The sequence below is a fragment of the Artibeus jamaicensis genome, unplaced genomic scaffold (assembly GCF_021234435.1).
Source record: "Artibeus jamaicensis isolate MK-2021 breed Jamaican fruit bat unplaced genomic scaffold, CSHL_Jam_final contig_465, whole genome shotgun sequence".
Taxonomy (NCBI): Eukaryota; Metazoa; Chordata; class Mammalia; order Chiroptera; family Phyllostomidae; genus Artibeus; species Artibeus jamaicensis.
Genome location: NW_026521843.1, coordinates 19137961 through 19158541, shown reverse-complemented (window position 1 = coordinate 19158541; position 20581 = coordinate 19137961). Strand labels below are relative to the sequence as shown.

The following is a 20581-nucleotide window of genomic DNA, read 5'->3' as shown; positions in this document are numbered from 1 at the left end:
AATAATGTGCATAAAGTTCTTGCTTCAAGAGAAGTCACTGATTAACAAATAATTGTATAAAAAGTTTGATGACAGGAACGGCAAGACGAATTCCCAGACTTTTTTCCAGGAAAGAGCTAAGAAAGAACAACACGAATATCTGGAACTAGAGAAACACATGCATTCAATCTGGGTTGTACTTCCTGAGCATTTCTGAACCGTGCTGCTAGCAGCTCAGCTGAAAACCAGGCTGTATTTACACTGGGTTTCTTTCATGGGTCTGAGATTCCACAGAAATTCACTATTGGGCATGTGTAAGTCAAAACGTGAAACTGAAGTGTGTTCTGAATCTCAAATGTGTACTGCCACATTCCCACAGAGACGATTAACATGGAACTTCCATGCTGCCTCTACATCACCGTTAAGTTTGCTGGGGGAAGAGACTCTCAGATACACTTTCATCGGAAAACGCCTTACTGGTAGGGAACTTCCTTCAAATTATTGGGTAAGGTTTAAAGTTCACGGCTCTCACATATTGTTATTCAAACATGCCCCGAGGTCATCAGCATTGCCACCGATTACATTTTCAGCATTAAAACGAACTCTGAATTCTACACCAATCTGCACAAGGACAACATGACCAAGGGATCAGACAGAAACAGACGACTACAAGTTGCCTTCAGAAACACAGCAAGAAAAGATGGTTCAAAACGAAGTCCGTGCGCTCGCCATCATGAACAGCCTCTGATAAGAGACAGTGGACGACAGAGCACATTCATAGATGGTGTTATTTAAAAGGTACTAAAACCTGCTTCAGGAATATGTTTCACCCACTTGGATTTATATTTTTTACAGCAGACATGTTCATGTACTCTGGACAACAGGAATCACCAGGGTGACACAGAAAGAAGTCCACTTCATAAATAGTTAATTAAACATCGTATGTTTGGAATAGTCACATATCGAATCACAAATAAATTTAATGTACTGAGAAAAGACAGTAGTGCAATTAATAAATCAGACGGTTAAATTATATCCTAGTGATTTTAGCCCTAGATGTTTAACAATAAAATTTGCAATATCAGATCATGGTCCAGTTACGCTAAGACTTGGTTTTGCCTCTGTTCAGTCAAAAAAATTGTGATGAGAGATATTAGAAAAGACACTATTACTTTTCAGTCAAGAAAAAAAATTTGTATTCAAAATGGGTTTCAGATTATTTTTGTTTGTTTCAAGGCATCTCTTGATGCTTTTATATAAATCAAGATTCATTTTGTAAAGATGTAAAAGTCCTAAAATGGATAGTCTCACATAAATTTGTAATTCGAATATTCCTTTTCAACTGCACTAAATCTAAGTACATTTAAATTCTGCTTTGTAAATACTGAAAAGTTCACTTTATTAAATCATGATGATGAATAAATGATATTGAATGACGTATACAGCAGTGTATTTAAATCTTTGGATCAGTAAGGAAATTAATTTCAGAAGACCTTGAGGCAAAGGCCCATGTCTTTGGTATCTCAGAGACACACGTTGGGTGTGGCTAAAGATACGGACATAGGTGATAATACTATTCCAGTACCACATTTAAAAGAGTGGACACCATCTTCCCTTTCAAGAATACTGTAATTTGGGACACGTGAGAGGAGATATAGTTCATGAAAATGCAGCATAAAAAAAGGCGTACCTTGCCCAGTAGCAATGCCTGAAAAGTAACTCCAACAATCCTTTATTTAAGTGTTCCTTGGGGACACATGACAGAGTTCCATAATGGTAGAAGAACAATAGGAAAAAATATCATTTATCTAAGAACCAGCAATACGTATCTGTAAAGGTATATGGAAGTGTGGGTTTTCAGTGGCATGGATTTACTAAAACTAATAAGCACAGGGAAACTCATGGGGTAGCCAGGTAAGGCTAACAATGTTGGGACACAGGATCTACACGATCGGATTTTTCAGTCTCAGCATCCATAATGACTCCGTTTGTTACACTGCGAAAAACAATTAAATCTCACATCTTCTTTCTTTTGGTTATAAATGCAATGAGAACTGGCATGGAGACAGAGGGAATCGTAGTGAAAAATGATATTGGGTTCAAAGCGCAGTCACTTATTTGGGAGAAGCATGCTAATTAACTTGTCTGAGCCTCAGTTATTCATGTACAAAATGAATGAAAAAAAACCTATCTCAAATTTTGTAAGGATTGAAGGAGGTACCTACAGTGTTCAGCATATAGTAGGTGTTCAGTTAAAGCTGAGATGTAATTAGTGCTGTGTTCTTATTAGTACCATGTGTCCACTGTACTGTTGATTGCATGACTAAACGTGACAACACTTTGAAAAAATATCAGATCTTGTTCTTCATAATTTTCATCAAATTATGGAGATTTTTTAGGAAGAGAAAAAGCTGGATACTGGATAAAACAGGGATAGGGAAAAAGAAAGAAAAGATATCAGCTATGGCACAAGTGAAATATGCCCATGAAGCATACCAAAAAGCTAGAAAGACAGTTTAGAGTCAAGTACCAGGGATGACCCACGGGAGAAACAATGAACGGCAGGTGATCTCCATTTCCACACAGCACGCAAAGCGAGGACACAGCTCTAAAACACACGAGTTTCTGTCGGTAACAATATGCCACGCAAAGGAGAATTTCCTGTACTCGACGCAAGCCTAAGAAAGGCCCTTTATTTTTCCTATTTATTTATTTTTGACCCTGGAGGCAGCCCACTCCTTGGTGGACTGGGATTTATTATTTTTTATTTAATAATTGTTTTATTATTGTACTTTTTCCATTACCACTTAGTCCCCTTACACCTCCCTTCCCACCCCGGCTCCACCGCAATCAGCACACTGAAAGTTCTTTTAAAAACCCAAATAAACCCAAATTGGCAAAGCCCATTCATACATACGGCAGGTGGCAAAACCACAGGTCATCATCAGGAAGCACCCAGGACGGGAGAACTATGGGGACGGTGACAACGAGGGCGAGAGCAGTACCTTGACACCCTTTATTGTCGTTCAGCTGGAATCCGTCCGGACAAGCGCAATCGTAGGACCCTTTGGTGTTCACGCAGCCTCCTCCCTGGCACACGCTCTTGTCTTCCAAGCATTCGTTAATATCTACAAACCAATGTTAAAAATGTAAAAGATTAAGTAAACTCTATCTTCATGAGGTATTTCTCCTTACCTTGACACACAACTCACATATGGTACCGTGAATGCATTTTTTTATGTCACTCATAACATGTGATTTGAAATATGTGACACTTTTTAATTTTTAGAGTTTTTAAAAAAAATGAAACATTTTAAAAGAATTTTAACTTTGAATACATACATAATCTGAAATTTTAACATCAAATGAAATTAATTGGAAGAGGAAAAGTCAAAATTCTGTAACAAAGAATAATTTACTTGGCTATATTCTCGGTGATGATAGAGAATAAAAACATTCTTTAAATACATATTGTTAAGAGTATCTTGAATATCTATTCATACAAGGTCCTGTATTATGCATTATAGGAAAAATTTAAAAGTATTTGGCATGGTCTCTGCCCCTCAAGGGAAATGATTGTTTTAAAAGTTTGTATTAATGAATACATGCAACATTAAATTGTTTTAGAAGTCCAAAGCAACTTAGCATAAAGGCTGTCAAAAATATAATTATTTGTCAAAAGAATAGTACCAACTTCAGAGGTCACATGTACTTAGAAAAGAGATACCATAAAGGTTAAAGAAGGCTTCATGGTAACAAAAGGAATTTACTTGGAAACTCTCAGTGGGACAGAAAGTGGAGGAGGGGGAAGAAGAGGGACTTTTGGCAGAAAGGGACTCGGTCAGATCAAAGTATCACTAAAGTCACTAACTCAGCAGCTATCACAAACAGGTTTGATGTCACCTGGATTTGTTAATATATATATTCAAAGCATATGCACAACTAAAAAATGGTTTATGTAACCAGTAATGAGTTTTTGACTATAAGCATGTTAGACAATTAATGACCTCCCTCACTGCATGAACACCAGGCAGAACTTTCCAGAGAGCCGTTTAGTACCACATTTACTCCTAGTCGGAGCTCATTATTCCTAACACACTCCATGAGTCCTTCCTCTTTTGTCTACAGAGGATTTAAATTATTAGCAGCGAAGAAAGCTAAGGAATCGAACCTGCTTTTTTTGTCTCAGAATTGGGCACACTAGGACATTTCTTGCAAATGGCTATGATGGCTGTGAAAATACAGGAGAAGCTCCGGGTGGAAGTAAATATGGAGACTGCCAAGGTCTAGTTCTCCTTGCCGTCTGGCTCAAAATATGGAGGCACCAATTAAATTTTTGTCCAGAACCCAATCAACCAATTAACTGGCTTCTGTACCATCATGGGGAAAACAAAAGAGAAAGAAGCACTTTACAATTTCATTCTATCAAAATAAAAACAAGTTATTATGATATTCACCCAGATTTAAAATGTTTCTGAATACTGATCCTAAAACACAAAAAACAAATTCTGATGTGACTTTGTCACCAATGAAGTGGGTTATTATTTTTTAAATGTGTTTTCCAAGTTCATTGAAGTGCAAGTTACCTAAATGCACCTAATTTTAAGAGTCCATTTCAATGAGTTTCACAAATGTAGACACATCTGTGTGACCATGATCACACTCAAGGCATAGGCAGTTATTTATCAATTTCTATTTGTTCAGATCTACCATTGGATTCTTAAATTGTTGCAAATGCAATCACTTCCCAAGGAATTGATGAGATTTCTTTGTCAGGATGTCGTTCTGTAGCGCCAAATGTAAAGCTTGGTAGTGTTTTCTTTTCTTTTTCCAGTCTGACCTTAAAAACTCTCCATTCCTGTTAACCTAATGCCTTGGGTGTTATAATAGCCATGAAAGAGACAGTGAAGGAACCATTATGTATCATGGAGACAGAAAAAGACATGGAGGATTAAATATCTTCTATGAACTTTGAGTATACCAACAAATGTTTTATTCAAATCTTTGGTATATCAAGACTTCTAAAAATAGAACCAAAGTTAGTTAAGAATAGGCTTTCAGATATAATTTATGTAAAACTAATTCTTCAACTCCAACAGTCTGCTAATTTCATTATTTTGAATAGTGATTATGCCAACTGGGAATAAATTTTAATCTCTCGTTTATGAATCTTTGCTTGAAATATAATAAAGAAATAAAATGGACAACCATTAACAACAACACAAAGGTACGGGCATGTCTATCGCCCCAAAAGCCTTCCTTGTACCCCTTTTCTGTTTGGCTACTTCTGCTCAGCATAGAGTTTTTGAGGTTCATCCAAACTGTTGTATCGCTGGCTTGCTCCTCTTTACTGCCAAGTTGTATTCTACTGTATGAATGACCTCTGATTTGTTTACCGCCCTTCGCCTTTTGGTGAGTATTTGGATTGTTGGCATTTTGGCTGTTATGAATGAAGTTTCTATACACATCCATGGGCAAGTCTGTGTGTGACCATATGGTTTCATTTGCCCTGTAAACCCCTAGGGGTAACGCAGTGGGTTCAACTTCTGAAGAAACTGTTTTCTGAAGGGGCTGAACCACTTTACAATGCCACCAGCAGGGTGGGAAAGTTCCAACAGCCCCACATTTAATTATAATAGCTCCACGGCTATTCTAATGCATGTTGAATAGATGGTCTTTTTTATTATTATTATGATTTACCTTTCCTTCTTTATTTGCTCTGTAGGAAACTGAGATAGAAAAGTAAGAAAAGGAATACTTAATTATTAGCATTATGTAAAAAAACCTCAATTCTACAAGATATCTAGAAGAATCCTGAGAATATGAATTTTAGCAACAACACTCTATTACCTAAACATTTGCCTCTCACCAGCTTTGCTGACACTACTTTAAAATAATTTGATTTTCACTCATTTTCCAAAATCTAAGAGAAATAATATATATATATATATATATAATAAAAAGAAGCATTAAGTATCTATCAATAATTGTACAGACTTTAAAACTCAGTGCATTATGTTGGAGGCTGGTTTAGTTTAAAAATTTTTGTTGCAAGACCTCTATCTTCAAAAATAAAACAAACAAACAAATAAACAGAGTAGGTTGAACATTAAGAGCCCGGCCTTAGACTGTCCTGCGTGGTTACCTAGGGCAGTGTGAAAGACAGATTCCTCCCAGGAGTTGGGCACCAGGCTTTAAGGAAGGCAGCAGCCAATCTTGGTCGCCCCTCCACTGGGACTGAGCCTGTCATAGTTACCTGTGACCTCACTTGGCTGGATCCCGCAGTTCACCTTTGGTCCACATTTGACACAGTTCATCACCCCCCCTCCCCTTTGAAATACTTTCTTCTCTACGACTCTGCTTTTCCTCCTTTCCTACTTGCCACTTTTCTCAGTCCCCTGCTCACTCCCACCCAGCTCCTCACTTCTCAATGCTGCAGGACCCAGGACTCGGTCTCTGGGCCTCTTCTCTCTTCTAGCTACACTCAGTTGCCTTGGTGACTTCTTCCAATTTCACAGCTTTAAATATTGTCTATTTGCTGATGACTCCCAGCCCAGAACTCACTGCTGAATACCAAATTCACCAATCCAACTACATCTCAGCTATCTTTCTTTGAATACTCATGATAGGCATCATAAATATAAATGGCCCATGTTGAGCTCCTAATCTCTTCCAGAAAGCTTGCTGCTGGGGAACCTTGCACCTGCTGTTCCTTTGAACAGACGCTCTTCCCATAAATAATCCAATATCATCATTTCAGAGAAGCCTTTGCTTGCCTCCTTTAAAACCACTACCCTCCTTGTATGTCTCCCTTTTATTTTTCTCCATCGCATTTATTGCCATTTAATAATCTACCTGTCTTGCTTATTCATCAAGTTTATTGTTATCTCCCTCACTAGAATGTAAGCTCTACAAGGGCAGGAACTTTTGTGTGGTGTATTACTATTGGTAAATGTCCCATGCTTACAGTAAATATTTATCGAACAAATGTATAAACAGAAGGATTCTGACAAGGAAAGAAATACTATCACCTCTTCCCACCTTCATTGCTTTGGTCCACAAAGAAATGACCAAGAGACGGGGGCACAGGAAGTCGGAGTAAATCAGAAATCTTTTTCTCAGGCTTTGCAAGGGATCAGCAGGAAGTGACCGCAGTCAGGGGCAGGGGCGGGGCTACAACAGGCATGGAATTAGGGGCTGCGCCTGGAAGGGGGACGTGTCAGAGGCAGAGCCCGTGAAGGTGCAGCTGCCTGGACCCCTGAGCACCAGGACGACCGGGGTAACCCCATGATCTTAGACAAAGTGGCTGCTGAGAGCAGTCAGTTGCACCCAGAAATGAACACAACACTTGGACTTCTGACTTGACGTGAAAGGCCAGCAGGACTGCAGGATAACTATAAGAAAACAACGTCTTCGCCAGGATTACTGGAGAAAAACTATACATGTAAATATAAAAGCCAACAAGAAAGAGGGCTCTTCTTCCCGCAGCTGTGAGAGGCATGTGGACCATCACGGCTCAGCTAATTACAGCTAAACATGCTGGGGAGGGTAGGGAATTAGTGGGCTGAAGTGCTAATATAGTTTCAAAGGGAGCTCTGACTTTGTTGGATGGACTCCAGTCCTATTTATAACCTAGAACAGTAGGGAAATTAGCCCTGACTTCAGGAAAAACAGCTGATAATATATTCCAAAAGAAGCTTTCTCACAGAACATAATAGTCTCTTATAAACATATATATTAATAATGACGAGTGAGTTGGCTAAATAGTTTTTGTTTGCCTTTTCATGCAATGGATGTTTTTATATGACAAATCTTGGACTTCTGAAAGGTGGTTACATGTTATAACAGCCAAAATAGACGAACGTGCCCTTGGATGAGAACCCATTGCCCCAAACTGAATCAATGGCTTGGTCAACCTCTCAGTCTGGCCAGAGCTGGGACAGAAGAATTCTGGGGCCCGAGCATGTGCCCTGCCACTGACAGACCCAATGACAGGCTCTCTGGGGACAGGCCCCCTCAACAAGGCCACTTCTCTCCCTTTGGAACAGCACCGTACTGGATCGTGGACATGCAGCCATGTGTTGTACAGTCCCCCAAACATGATCTTCCCCACAACCGAGTTTTATTATACTGACTTATCATTTGTTTGACCATTTACCTATTTTTCAATAGGCATGCTCATTACAACTTCCCACTGGTACTATCAGATGTTTACCCCCTTAGAATAAAATCCTAGAAGATGATTTACTGATTGAATGATAATGGGCACTTTAAGGCCCCTGAAAATGCCCAAAGCGCCCCACAGAGGGATCGTGACTGCTTGTGCCAAGCTCTCCGGAGAGAGAGGCAGGAGGCGGTCAAGTACAAAGACAGTGGATCTTTCCTGACCGATGGGGCTGGGAAGTGAGAAAAGTGCCCGGGGCCATTGAAATACAGGCCATAAACCCACTCACTGAAAAGTTCATCCACTGCTCTCAGACGTGTGGTTCAGACCCCCACTCAGAGACTTTCACACTCCATGTGGGGCTCGGACCTGCCACATTCATATCTCCCAATGGACGGGGTCCAAAGGCAGCAAGTCAGCAGGTGGGCTGGGAGAAAACTGCTACTTGGATGGATACAAAAGTCAGACAGAAGTCACGGTGATGGGCCGGTGGCAGCCTGGTTCAGCAGCCAGGACTGCCTGAGAGCAGTTCTCAAGCTCGGCAGGCAGTGCAAGTGGTTAATGGCTGCAGGATGCTGTATCCGAGAGGTATCCTTTAGAAATGTTTTATGCAAAAAGCTCAAATTTGAACTGATGTTTGGCTCTCAAAAACTTTCCAGTTATCTGCAAAATTAACTTGGGTTTATTCCCTCGGAATGTTTGGATGCTGGTCCTGCACAAATAAGGTTATAAGGCAGAACTCCACACCCAGGACTGCGAACCGTCCACAGCTGAGGAAGGTTATACTGGTCTTCTTTAGCTGCCACAGCTCTTCTAAACAACAGCTCCAAGCAGTGCATAGGGAGCCTGGGTTCCACGCCCTTCTCCACATTATTTGTGTGACCATGGGGAAATGCTTTGCAGGGTCCTAATGCCCTCGGCTGTGAAGTCAAAAGGCTGGGCTTGAGGGCAGAGGCTGGGCTAACACCCACATCTCCAGATTCTGAAATCAGAAGCAAGTCTCACCTTCGCAGTGGTCCCCGAGGGCGGATGCTCGGTAGCCCTGGTCGCAGACACAGAGGAAGGAGCCCTCCGTGTTCCTGCACTGCCCGTTGGTGCAGAGGTGCCGGTGCTGGCACTCGTCGATATCTAGGCGCAAGAGAGGAAACAGGAGCTGCAGAAGCGATGCTTTCAGAACACTCCCACTCATTCATGCACAGGACATTTATAAACTCTGATTTGTAATGAACTTAGACTGAATTTTTCATTCTGGGAATTATACTACGCCCTAGTAAAAACTCATCAATCCCTGAGTAGGGAAAAGTCCAGATGAATTTAAGGATTTAATTGATGTGTTAAGAGCCTGTACACAGTCATCGCACTGTTCATGGATGAGGAGCAGATATGATGCTCGAATCTATAAGCCCCCAGTAAATGCCTTAGATTTCTTTCAGAGGTTCAACTATGACACTCCGTACTAGTCTAAAGGGTGCCCACTACAACCCACTGCCTTTACTGTAAATCAAGTTTTATTGGAAAATAGCACCATGGATTTCTTTGCTATTTGACCCTTCACTCCGACCCCTGATCAGAAGCCTCACCTCCATGTACATCATTTCTTTCTCATGATTCACCCATCAGCCACCTAATCATCAGGTGTCTAGTTCCATCCCTCTCAATAACAATGACTTTCTCTAATGGGCTTTCCTCTTCTCAGCCCAACCGGTGTGTACGTTGCCAATGAATCTCTCCTCCATGACCCATGTATCCAAGGCTGAAGGATTTTATTTGTTCTCTAACCACAGACCTGAGCTCAGGCTCACGCACACTCCTGCCTCATATCCGCACATAGAAGGAACGATAATATACTGCCCATGTGCAAGTAGATTGGTCTTTATTATTACATTTTAATTATTCATAATTGATCTAATCTTCTTCATTAGATTTTAAGACACCCAAAAGCAGGGACTATGTCTCCACAGCCTTTATTATTCTTAGATGACCTAGTGTTTTATAATTAGCAGACATTCAATGCATGGTAGACTTTGATCATAACAGGTGAGTATATTTATTGACCCCTGGCAATGTGTTTCTGTGAGTTAATGCAAACAGCAGTTTCCACCTGGATCCAACACCACGGCGCTCCCCCACTCAGATTAGCGACGTCCTCTTGGTCATCACGACATTTCACACCTAACACTGGTTTGCCCCTATTGATCGTCTGGTGGGTGGTTCTGCGTGTATCTGACTTTTCTTTGGTAGTGATATCACAGTCTCTTCTAAAGAAAGAATCTTGCCTATGATTGCTTTCTTCCATTATGGGTAGACCTCTGCTCTTACGGACACTCATTTGCAGTTTTCTCTGCATGGGAAGTGTCGGATAAGTGCTTAGATAACTGAGGCCAGGAGTCATAATAGTATAAAACTATGAGAGAGAGGGACTCATGGAATCTAGAACCAAGCACTTTATCTACCTGTGTGTGTGTGTGTGTGAGTGTGCGGGTGTGTACTCCAACATTCTCCCTTTTTAGACTAGGTATTGTAAAGACTTCCTACAAAGGGATACTTGGAAAAGTTATAATAATATTGGTAGAACTTTTGTAGTATCACCATATATTGTCTCTCTTATAACACCATCATTACCCATTAAGTATTCAAAGGTTACATATAAATATGAATATGATTTGTTTCCTTATAATAAAACTGAACTTGTACAGCATGTGTTCTGTTCTTAAATAAGTGCTATTTCAAGAACTCTAGATACTTGTGCTTGTCAAAGAGATAATGTAACAACTTGAGGCATATAATTTTTGGGAAGCGATTTCGTATTTGGTTCAATTAAATTTGTTTTAAGTCTAAGGTCAAACCCAGTGAGGTCGAAAATCCTCACTACCACCTGTAGGAACAGGACCTATTTCACAAACTTTATTCCCGAGTAGAAATGGGGCGCTATTTCAGTCCTGCTGAACAGTCTTCTCTGGTGCTATTTCTTTAAAAAGGGAAAAATTTTATAAAGCTGAATACACATATAAGCTAAGGTCATTAGCATTCTACAGCATACACCAGGCTGATACAATGACCTTCTAATTGTAGGAATCCTAGTGTGTAATTGAAGGAATTACAGAGTGAAGTAATTTTTTTTACTAATATTAATGGTCAACTACTGAACACTAATGACATATTTCTCAAATGTAAAATGTTTTCCATCCTCTCTTTATTATCTTCCAGTCACCTATGTACTTTCTCAGAGATACATTCAGTTTCCCGAGTGCACACTTTTCAGACCAAGACTCTCACACTGCAGTCTCAGGGGTTCCCGCTGCCACTCTCCTACCTTCACACTGGTCTTTCGCGGCGGACAGCTGGTAGCCCTGCCCACAGGAGCAGCTGAAGGAGCCCTCGGTGTTCTTGCACTGCCCGTTCATGCACAGATTCCCTTGCTGGCATTCATCAATATCTGCACACACAAATGATGGCGAGTGTTTCAAATTAGGTCACATCAGAAGAGGCAGTGAGTTCAACTCTGAGACTGTAAACCAATCGACTACCCTCAAGGCATCCCAATTCCAGGTTGGCCCTTTAAGGCACAGTCCACAAAAACAACAACAAAAAACTCTGTAAATCAAAAAAAAAGGAAACAACCCAAGAAAATGTAATATTCTCTACAGTGCATTCTGGGATTATTATTACAAAAATGATAGCATTTCCTATATGAGACACCATAAATTCTAGTATGATTTAGCCCATGTTCCTCATACCAACTTGGTAGTTGAACTGCAGAATGGAAATAGTTACAAATAGACAATAAATTTATGAACAAGTTAAAGCTACTTTCAATACAACGTCAAGCCCTTCACCATCTCTCCCATGCTTCGGCTACAGCAGCAACGCAATGTCAAATATTTTAGAGTTGAAAGCAGAAGACAGAACCTCCAGCGCAAAATAACCACAACTGGCAGTTTGTAGACCTGTAGAATTTCGTGAAAAAGGCGGAATGAATATTCTACCAGGAATTTTCAAAACAAAACCATATTGTAGGCAGTAATCACGAGAAGTAAACATTCCTACTGTACTTAGGAGCTGAAAGAGGGTAAGAACAAACAGTTGGGTTAAGAGACACTGAACTTACTTTGAAAGAAACAAGGAAAGCCAAGTGGAATGATGGAATCATGTTGACAGCTGCTTGACTGTTAAAGAGAAAGCGGTGGGAATTTTTTGAATGCTTTGATCAAGCATAAAGTTATTGAGTGAGAAAGAATATAACTCTTTGTAAGTGTTCTCGGAGATGCCACGTATACAAATTCACACAAATGAAGAGAGGACTGGCTTCATCGATACCCTGAGAACACTTGTAGCAGAAGTAGAGCTAGTTTTCTGAGCGGTTTTGTTTGACCATTAGGCTGTCCTGATCTAATTAGATTAATCAGTCTTGAACAGCAGAAAACCACACCAGCCCTTTGGACTCAGAGGGGGAGAAAGGAGCCCTAATGCAAAAAGAGCAGAATTTGTTTCAAGGAAACCAACTCTTAGCCATCAATGTCTGATTATTGTTTTCTTCCAAAAATATCATATTTAAAATGCACATGAAAGTTTTCCTCAGGAGAACTCAGTTGGCTGTACAGTCCTTCCCTTATGTATTAGTGACAATTACTTGTTTCCTGAGCAAAGTTGCATTTCTTAACCGCCAGGGAGGCATTAACTTTGTGAATTTTATCCTGATACAAGCAAGGTCTCGACCAGTGTTTCAGAAAAAAATAAACTCACATAAACTATTCACCGAACTGAAGTTCAGGAATTTGTTTCTTATTCATTTAATTTTACACAGAAATTAGTTTCCTAGAAACTTTTGTTTCACTGATTGTGTTATTGATCCTTTCCTTTTACTTATAAACACATCCTGGCTGCCAACTACTGACTACCAAAAGAGAAATTAAAGAAGCAAGCTGAATTTTAGTTTAAGAATTATTTTATACCTTTCCAACACTCTAAGTCTATTAGCTTTAGGAGTGGTCGACAGCAAAGAACATGCCACACCACAATTTCTTTCAGCACATCTAAAAAAATACTAGAGATCTTTCAGTTCAAGAACTTAAGACCCACAACAGCTCGTGTAGCTGGGTGACCTCATGTAATGCCTGACAACATTTTTAGTGCCTTGGACTCCTTGTGACTTTCTCAAAGAAGATGACAAGTTAAGCATTCCCATGTGAAGATGTCGGCCACAAGACTAGACTCTCCACTCCAAGTCTGTCAGGGTAAGCCAGACATCTTCCGTAAGTTCCTCATTTAAATCAGGAAGATGGTCAGAAGTAATTCATTCTAAGTAATGACATACGCATTTAAAATAACTTGAGGCAACGCAGTTATCTTGAGGAAGGTGATCTTGGAGTCTTTATAATAACCAAGGGGGAACACAGGCAGTTTGATTCTATAGATAAAAAAGGCACTTTTCTTTTCGGATGGGGGACAAAATTCCTATGACAAAAGGAAGCTTTCTAATAAAACAGGCAAGCAGGACAAATGTCCTCTCTCTTTTGTGCCAAGAGATGAAAGAAAATATTATTCTCTGTGAAAGGTAACTAAGAGACTTTCTGCGCTATGGCAAGTCCAGGTCAGAGTTAGAATAGAGAATACCTCTAGTTATTTATAAATTTAGGAAATATAGTGCTAAAATGAACAGATGCAAAGAGATACAAAGAGAGATACAAAGAAACAAATTAATAATAAATTAATTATTATTAGGGAAATAAATTAATGCATTAGGTAGTGTATTTGAAACTCGATAAAGGTTGCTGGTACATTTAGTGAAGTGAAGACAAAGTCAGTATTTAGGACCATCGGTAAGATGAGATTAGCAGAGTTGCTAGAATGTTGGAAAAGGGAGAGATTTACAGTCTGGGAAGATTCTGACGTCTGGAAGCTGATGCGGTTGAGAAAAGATAATGGCATAACTAAAGAAAAAGGATGCTGTATAATTTATTGTGGTAAAAAGGGAGGGCTGTGAGTGGTGAGTAAGGAAAACCTGGAGCGCACTGTAGGTTTCTGAGGGAGAAGCTGGGGATGCACCTGACGGTGCGCCGGACTGTGATGGAAAGACACCAGCAGACTCAGAGCAGCAGACAAGGTTATGGGGCAAAGGGAGAGCGGCCCTTTCCCACCGCCAAGCTTTGACGTGTGCTGGTTCCTCTGCCTGCTAAATTTTTCTTTCCTGCGTGTTCAATATGTCAGGGCCAACTTCAAATGACAACACGTCTGTGAAGTTATCCCAGAAGCACGCAAGCAGAACTAGTCACATGCCATTGGGCTGTCACAGGACTTTGAACTTGCCTCCACACAACTCGGCAAATAACACCTCCATCTACAGAACCAACTACAAGCGCCCTGCTCTGCCCCACAAGACCTCATCCTGCACGTATTGCCTCTGTTTCTGTATTCCCCTGTATAAAGCTCACACCAGCCCGGCAGGTAGCATTGCTGTTGCCTGTTTTTGCAGATGAGCAAGTCACGCTTAGTGAATTGAAAGAACTTATCCAAGCCCACACGGTTTCTCAAAGTCCACGCTAGAATCTGATACGCTGCCTTGTCTGCCTTTTTAAATAGAACTCCAGACTGGATTTGGATTTCACCAGATTTTCCATTCGTGTCATCGTCCTGTTCCAGGATTCACCTGCAGGCGCCACACTGCAGTTGGGTGACTTGTCTCCCCAGGCGGGCTTTTCTCCTGCTTCTCATTCTCTTGTTTTCCTGGGCGTAGGGGCCAGAATCCAGTAGAATGTCCCAGTCTAATGCTTTTCTCAGGATTAGACAGGAGTCACAGTCACAGGGTGAAGCACCCTCGTCCTCGCAGTATCAGGGGTCGGTGATACTCACATGACATCACTTGGCACTTAAGTGTCTGCACTTGTCTGTGGCAGGGTCGCGCCTCTTCCAAGGAGTCAAAGTTCTCTGAGGGATGATATCCTGTGAGTGACACCTGCAGCTGAACTCAGTGCCTGGAACACGTCTGGCCCTTCACACACCAGAGCAGAAGAAAAGGAAGTGAAGAGAGGCTTCTTGGCAGCCTGGCAGAGTGCCTGCCATCAGACTGTATAATATTGAGTGTTCCTGGGCTGGCGGCAACCAATGGCATCAATCCTGGGGTGCCAGGGAGGCCAATCAGAGAAGAGAAGCCCAGCTAGGATGGCAATGGCCGAGAATAAGACTGTGGCAATTAAGTCATTCATTCAGCATCTGTTTACTCTGAGCATTATCCATGTGGAGTCCAATCCCAACATTTTAGAGATGATATAGGATGTGAAAATCTGAGATCATTTATCCAAGGTTGCCTGGCGAGCCCCTGGAGAACCGTGGTTGAGGTTGAAAGTGAGCAGTGAGGAAGAAGACGGGTGTGCAAGGGTGTGCAAGACAGGATAATCATGAAGGGGTGCTTGGGCCAAAATAAGCCCAGAATATCCACAGGGCAATTGTAACATCGATGTGGATGGGCCAGAGAATGCAAGCTGAAGAAAGCAGTAGTGACCAATATATTTGGAATATGAAGTTTGGCACAGGTGATAAGAGTTTTGAGGAATAAACTGACAAAAAGAAGCAGAAAGATTGGGAAGAAAGAAGATACATGACCAAATATGACACAAGAGTGGAAATAATCATCACGTAAAAGTGGACAATAACTTCCAATGCCTGAGATCTTCACCCACCACTAACCCTGCGTAGGAGGGAAGAAATAATACCTTTCAGACGCATGTTTGATTTGCTCTGAGATGCCTGGCTTAAGGAGCTGGTAGGAACATTGTGGATACGGGCCAGGAGGACTGGGAACAAGGGGAGTGGCTGGTGTTCTGTTGTATGAAGGGGTAAGGCACCAACTCAGATGCCAGTGGGAGAAGCTTCAGTTTTACAGGCACCAGGGCCTCCGCCCACTGCCTGCCTGCCTGCCACAGTGAGACACAAACCCTGGGTCCTTCCCTTACATGGGGACACTTACGAAAGAAGAAAAATTTTACTTATTTCGCTTTTTCCTTTTGAAAGAACACGCGTTTGTGTATAAAACCATAGAAAGCAAAAGAAAACAACCCGTGGATTTAGCCAGAAAAATAATTACAACCTCTTTTAAAAAAAGGAATATGAAAAAGAAAATTAGGGAAACCTTAGGCAAATGTACAGGAAAAATGGTATATGGAACATATGTGCACATATACACAGCTTTGTATAAATTATATATAAAGTATTCACAGACTTTGATTTAAAAACCTGATAAATGGAAAAAGATATTAACATCAATTTACAAAGGTGTAAATATAAATGCATAATTACGTTTGTTAGAGATTACTTATTATAATATAATTATATCATTTAAAATATATTCAGTTAAATTTACTTAGTAATAAAGTTAATATTTAATAAATAGAAGTGGTCAGTATTAACGGAAATAAACATAGAAATATTAAACCTTTTACAATAAAAACATACATTTCAACAATTAGAAATTAGTGTTTTATCAAAATAGTAAAAATCATTCAGAACATTTTCTGAATATTCCCACTTTTGTGACTAAAGAAATAATCCTGTAATTCAGGCATAGGTTCTTTTTTAAAAATGCAGCTGCTGAAGATCTTTTTTCTGCATAATAACGAGAAGTTGGGAAAAGTGTGTTCGTTCACCACCTGAAGAGCAGCAGGGAGATGGTGACGGAGCAACACGCTGGAATGGTGTGCAGCTTTTTGAAACACTTTTGAAAAGCACTATTAATGAGATGGAAAATTCTTACATATATTATTAAGTAACAAAAAGCAGGATTCAAAATTATACACAGAACATAACTATATAAAATATTAATGAGCTCTAAATGACTATGAATGGGATTATAACACTGTTACCTTCCCTTTTTTACCTTTCTGCATTTGCTACATTTTCTACAGTGGCTGTATGTTGGTTTTTAATAGCAATTTCACTGAGATACAATTTACATACCATGCAATTCACCTGTTTAAAGTATGCAATTCAATGTTCTTAGCATATTCAGAGAATTGTGCAACTGCATACATTATTTACATAACCAGAAAAAATAAAGAGCTATTATTTATAGATGCTCTGTAAAAATACATTGCCTTCCTTTATACAAACAGAAATGGTCTGTATTTAACCACAATGAGGAGCCACTTTCAAAGATGCCAACCAAAACGTGCCCCACGTAACTCAGTCAAACTGAATGACAGGTGGCATGGTCCCTTTTCAAAGGCTAGTTACTCTAACATGTTCTTCACAGTAGCTCACAGAAGAATGAGGAGTGTGATTGCAGCGTTTACCTTTGCAGTGCTTGTGGTCTGGAGTCGGGCTGTAGCCCTTGTGACAGGAGCACCTGTAGGAGCCTTCAAGGTTGGAGCAAGTGCCGTTGGTGCAGACCTTTGGTTCCAGGCACTCGTCCACATCTTGAAGAATGTTGCATAATGGATGGTTGGGGGGGGGGGGGAGAAGCAGACAAGGAGCAAAAAAAGAAATAACACATGATTAAGGTTAAATTTCATTAGAAAGAAAATAGTGGATTTTCAAAAGAGGGGAAGATTCTTTAAGACAGCTTTCAAATTAGCCCTTAGAAGGGAAAAAATCTAGAGTGAGCTGCATAGATGATGGTCCTATGCCTTAATTTACTTGCTACAAATTAACTCAAAAAGGAACCAGACGTGCTCCATGAATAAATTCAGTGGAAGGCTTGTTGTAGACAGGAGAGCAAAAGAGAGAGCAGTTCTAGAACGACATCTCCTACAAAAGAAAATATCCCAAGAATCAAAGATGCCTCAAGCTCCACTTAGACAACGGTTGGGTTCAGTAGGGTGAGAGGATTTGTAGAAAGAAGCAAAAGACATGCTTCCTGACCCAGAGGAAACACAAAGTATAACAATAAAGTGAAAAAAAACTAAAATAGCCTGTGTCATGAAAACCAACTTAAGGGCAGTGTGAAGGTACACCACAGGCTGAAAAGGCAGATAAAATAATAATAACTAATCTTTATCAAGCATTTATTGCATGCAGGCATTAAAGGTTTCACCTATGTTATTTCATGTATTCTTAACGAAATCCAGCTAGCCATTTTAGAAAGAGGAAGGAGCCAAGACGAAGGGAAGTTCAAGGGCTTGCCCAAGGCCACATGGTTAGAAAATGGAGGCTCTGGGACTCGAACCCAGTCAGTGTTAACACCAAAGCCTATCCTTCTGCCTGACTGTGAGTTTCCATCATGGGGTTAAGTCCAGTTAAGGCCAGTGATAGAAATGGAGAGAATTATGTTTGTTTTTATTTGCTTGTTATGCTTTTTATTTGTTAACACCGCATTTATATCAACAATAATCATCTAAGTGTTTACTGATTTCATTCAACAACATCCATTAGCTCCTCTGAGAACGGTATTAACTCTGGATTCCACTTGAGTGCCCCCGGGGTAAGTCTACTATGCGTTGTAAAGGGAAGACAAAGCATAATTTAACACGAAGAACCAAAACCTCAGAGGAAAAACAAAGCACTAAGTGCTAAAAAAGCACACACACAGCATCAAAATTTAGGTTTAATTATACTGCAGTCAGTTCCTTAATCTATGCAATTTCATTATAAAGCAGACAGACAACAGGAGGAAAAGGCTCTTGTGTGTGCGTGTGTGTGTGTTTTAGTTTTTGCTTTTAATTATATTTTACTGGTTATGCTATTCCAGTTGTTTTGATTTCCCCCCTTTGTCCACCCTCCACCCAGCACCCCCCAATCCCTCAAGCAATCCCCCCACCATTGCTCATGTCCATGAGTCATGCGTATACGTTCTTAGGCTACTCCATTTCTTATACTGTACTTTAAATTCCCATGGCTATTCTGTAACTACCTATTTGAACTTCTTAATCCCCTCACCTCCTCACCCATTCCCAGCAAATCTCCTCCCATCTGGCAAGTATCAAAATGTTCTCTGTACTCACGATTCTGTCTTTCTTCTTCCTGTTTGCTTAGTTTGTTTTTTTTTAGATTCAATTGTTGATAGATATGCATTTTTTGCCATTTTATTGTACAAGGTTTTGATGTTCTTTTTCTTTCTTTCTTTTTTTTTTTAATCTTCTTTTTCTTAAATAAGCCCCTTTAACATTTTATATAATAATGGTTTGGTGATGATGAACTCCTTCAGTTCTTTCTTGTCTGGGAAGCTCTTTATCTGCCCTTCTATTCTAAATGATATCTTTGCTGGGTAGAGCAATCTTGGCTGTAGGTCCCTGCTTTTCATGACTTTGAATATTTCTTGCCAATCCCTTCCAGCCTGCAAAGTTTCTTTTGAGAAATCAGCTAAGAGCCTTAAAGGAACTCCTCTGTAGGTAACTAACTTCTTTTCTTTGCTGCTTTTAAGATTCTCTCTTTTTCTTTAACCTTTGGCATTTTAATTATGCTGTGTCTTGGAATGAGTCTAATCTTGTTGGGACTCTGTGCTTCCTGGATTTGCATGTCTATTTCCTTCACCAAATTAGGGAAGTTTTCTTTCATTATTTTTTCAAATAGATTTCCAATTTCTTGCTTTTTCTCTTCTCCTTCTGGCCCCCTTATAATGTAAATATTGGACTTCTTGAAATTGTCCCAGAGCTCCTTATACTACCTTCATTTGGGGGGATTCTTTTTTCTTCTTCTTGTTCTGATTGGTTGCTTTTTGCTTCCTTATATCCCAATCATTGATTTGATTCTTGGCTTCATCCACTCTATTGTTGTCTCCCTGTAAACTGTCCTTTATTTCAATTAATGCATCCTTTGTTTCTGACTGGATCTTTTTTATGCTGCTGGGGTCCTCACTAAAGTCCTTGAGCATCCTTATAACCAGTGTTTTGAACTTTGCATCTGATCAATTGCTTATCTCCATTTTGTTTAGCCCTTTTGCTGGAGTTCTGATATGTCCTTTCATTTGGGCCATGTTTCTTTGTCTCCTCGTTTTGGCAGTCTCCCTGTGTTTGTTTCTATGTACTAGGCAGTGCTGTTGTGACTCCGTGTCTTGGTAATGTGGCCTAATGTAGTAGATGTCCTATAGGGTCCAGTGGTATGGCCTCCCCTATCACCCAAGCTGTATACTCAAGGTGTGCTCTTCGTGTGGGCTGAGTACATGCTCCTCTTGTAGTTGAGCCTGGGTAGCTGCTGGCAGATCATTGGGAGGGATTTACCCAGGCCAATCAGCTGCAAAGTCTGGCTGTGACCACTAAGCACCAACCTCCACACACTGTGGAGAATCAGCTAAGTAGAGGCAGGGTGGTGGTGCTCTGATGTGGTCTGTAGCTGTCCACTGGGTATGCTGGCCCTGGGGTTTCCCAGGTGGTGGAGGCCAAGGTCAGCCCCCACCTGTGTTTTGGCCTGGACCACCCTGCCTGAGTTATAGAGCAATCTGAGCTGGGTGCCACTTGTTCTGGGCTTGGAGATTCCCAGAGCAAGCTTGGGTTCAGCCAAGTTGTGAATCTA

At 40.5% G+C, this 20581-nt stretch overlaps 1 protein-coding gene across 19 annotated transcripts in view; it reads right to left on the bottom strand.

Moving 5' to 3' along the window:
• LTBP1 (latent transforming growth factor beta binding protein 1) overlaps positions 1–20581 on the bottom strand; it is a 352163-nt gene that overhangs the window by 66673 nt on the left and 264909 nt on the right. For all 19 annotated transcript variants that reach the window (XM_053667181.1, XM_053667178.1, XM_053667175.1 and 16 more), the window contains 4 exons: positions 17428–17550; positions 11457–11579; positions 9149–9271; positions 2985–3107 (listed from right to left, as the gene is read on the bottom strand). In XM_053667181.1, coding sequence (XP_053523156.1) covers positions 2985–3107; positions 9149–9271; positions 11457–11579; positions 17428–17550 — 492 coding nt within the window. The remainder of the gene's footprint in view (positions 1–2984; positions 3108–9148; positions 9272–11456; positions 11580–17427; positions 17551–20581) is intronic.